At 39.0% G+C, this 2372-nt stretch overlaps 1 protein-coding gene across 1 annotated transcript; it reads right to left on the reverse strand.

Moving 5' to 3' along the window:
- Nucleotides 1–316: 316 nt before the first annotated feature.
- Nucleotides 317–1945, reverse strand: LOC131024270 (transcription factor MYB108). Its single transcript, XM_057953789.1, has 3 exons — nucleotides 1602–1945; nucleotides 1187–1316; nucleotides 317–1083 (listed from the first exon to the last, which is right to left on the reverse strand). The coding sequence occupies exons 1-3, from the start codon at nucleotides 1759–1761 to the stop codon at nucleotides 588–590; spliced, it is 786 nt and encodes a 261-aa protein (XP_057809772.1). The 5' UTR covers nucleotides 1762–1945; the 3' UTR covers nucleotides 317–587.
- Nucleotides 1946–2372: the final 427 nt, after the last annotated feature.

A 2372-nucleotide genomic window follows, 5' to 3' on the forward strand; every position in this document is an offset into this window, starting at 1 on the left:
ATCTGGTTCAGGCCCCAATGGCTATGTTCCCAAAATTCCACAAACTGAATAAATCGATTAAAATAACAAGCAACAAAGACATTTATGTTTATAAAGATAGTGGGTTCAATTATGCACACCTACAACTATCTCTTAATTTTATTCATTAAATCCCAAATCTTATGCTACATGTTAATCTCTAAACACTTTAGCCCTTCACTTTTTTCTCATCCTTCCCTCCATATCATAATTAATTCACGTTTCATCGTCCTCATTACAACTCTCAACTCTCAACTTAAGTTATGAAAAAAAAAAAAAAATTATGAAAGAAGATTAATTAGACGCTTGAAGTGAATTTGAATTCACGTAGCTAGCATGATCAAGTTACAATTTCTCTTCATTAAATCCCCCACAAACTTTTTTTTAAAGAAAAAAAGAAGAAACAAAGAATTACAAGCATAAAAACTAGTACTATATATCATCAAAAGTTGAATGAGCTTGTCCCTGATCTCCACAAATACTATGAAGAAGAGAACCTATTTTTCTAGGGTTTATGTATCCTTTGTGATGAAATGTTGATGAACTAATAACTATATATGATGAAGAAGTCAAGCATTGGTGTTGAACTGCTGCTGCAAGAACCACACGTCATCCACGCTCCACAAACTGTCCGACGCATCTCCGCCGTCCATCGCCCACTGCCCGCCGAAATCCAGCCCTTGATTGAAGTATCCACTTGGGCTGCTTAGCGACAATTGATCGCCATAGCTAAACTGATTATTATTTGCCGCATAGCAATCCTGATTGTTGTAGCAATCCGTCAGGTCCGACGCGGGCGTCCCGAAGGACTCCGACGACGCGGCCGCGCTCGAATTCTCGGGGCGCGGCAGGGCCACGGCCACGTCGAGATTCGGGGCGGCGGCGGCGGCGGCTTGGATGCGCTCCACCAATCTTGGCATCCATAGGTAGCGCATGGTGTCCTTGAATTGCTTGCTGTTCACGTCACATTTGAGCTGCTTAGCATGCTTTTGCACACGCGTGCGCCAGTAGTTCTTGATCTCGTTGTCCGTCCTTCCCGGTAAATGTTGTGCTATTTTCGACCACCTATACATTAATTTATATATACAATCAGTTGGAAATTAAATTTCAAACCTACATATATATAATAACATTAGTTAATTAATTAGGAAAATTAATATGTATGTACCTATTTCCCCAACGAGAATGGAGTTCGAGAATGAGCAGCTGCTCCTCGAGAGTGATGTTTCCGCGGCGGACGTCGGGCCGCAGGTAGTTTAGCCACCTCAATCTGCAGCTCTTGCCGGTTCTCTTCAAACCTGAATCAATCAATCAATCAATTTATTTTGTTTACTTCGCCACCAAAAATTATTGAAACAAAGAAAAGAAGAAAATAATAACAAGCTTTAATTGGTAAAGTTTCACACGTAAATTCTTGGACCTTTTGTATGCTTTTTTTAGTGGATTTAGCCTCGAATTCTTTTCTTGTACGGACATCGAGCATATATCATCAACACTTATCTCTAACTAACTAAAATGAAAAGAAAAAAAAAAAATCTTTTTTATTTAGAAAAGAAAGGAAGAATTTGAATTAATAGTATTACCTGCAGAGCGAGCTAGAGAATTCCAACGGCCTTCGCCATGGTGGGCTATATAGTTGATGAGAGTAAAATCTTCATCAACTGTCCATGGCCCTCTCCTCAGCTCCAACAAATCTTCTTCACTTTGGCTGTATGATTTTGTGTCATCTTGGTGATGATCCATCTCGTGTTAATTTCGCTCTCTAGGAATCCTCCCTCAACAAGAAAAGTTGATGATGGTGTGGAGAGAGAAAGTGGTGGTGATGTATAGATGTAGAGAGAGAAAGGGGTGGGGTTGTGTTGATGTGGAAGAGGATAAAGGAGGGAGGGGCTTTATATAGATGGAACAGGAGAGGTTTGAAAATGTTGGCATGTGAGAGAGAGAGAGAGGGGCCGGGGAGTTAATTATATTGCTAATTGTGGGCTAATTAGTTTAATCTCGCAACAAACTCTTTGTGAAAAATGGGATATTGGAAGTATTTTAAAATTAGTATTTAGTTAAGCGAGTGAGGGCTTTGAAGGTTGACTCTTTGACTTAGGCTTATTTCTCTTGTGTGGAAAATGGTTTATTATATTTTACTACTGTTATTTTGTTTATTATGTATATGTATCATATATGATCATGTGTATATGTATTTTCCGATCAAGTTGCGATGAAATTTGACTGTCACTTGTGACTGTACTGTGTGTTGTTTTGCTATATTTCCACAATAGAGAATGTGTTGGTGCTGTAGATTTAATGAGGAGCTTTGACATATGCTCTTTCAGTTCCGTAAGAGAGTACTATGTATAGGA

The sequence above is a fragment of the Salvia miltiorrhiza genome, chromosome 5, assembly GCF_028751815.1.
Source record: "Salvia miltiorrhiza cultivar Shanhuang (shh) chromosome 5, IMPLAD_Smil_shh, whole genome shotgun sequence".
Lineage (NCBI taxonomy): Eukaryota > Viridiplantae > Streptophyta > Magnoliopsida > Lamiales > Lamiaceae > Salvia > Salvia miltiorrhiza.

What these genes read in the sequence shown, in the direction of transcription:
- LOC131024270 (XM_057953789.1), bottom strand. Translation starts at nt 1,761, where the DNA reads ATGGATCATCACCAAGATGACACAAAATCATACAGCCAAAGTGAAGAA. An exon ending in TTCTCTAGCTCGCTCTGCAG is followed by an intron (nt 1,317 to 1,601) that starts GTAATACTATTA and finishes TGATTGATTCAG; the next exon opens with GTTTGAAGAGAACCGGCAAG. An exon ending in CATTCTCGTTGGGGAAATAG is followed by an intron (nt 1,084 to 1,186) that starts GTACATACATAT and finishes ATTAATGTATAG; the next exon opens with GTGGTCGAAAATAGCACAAC.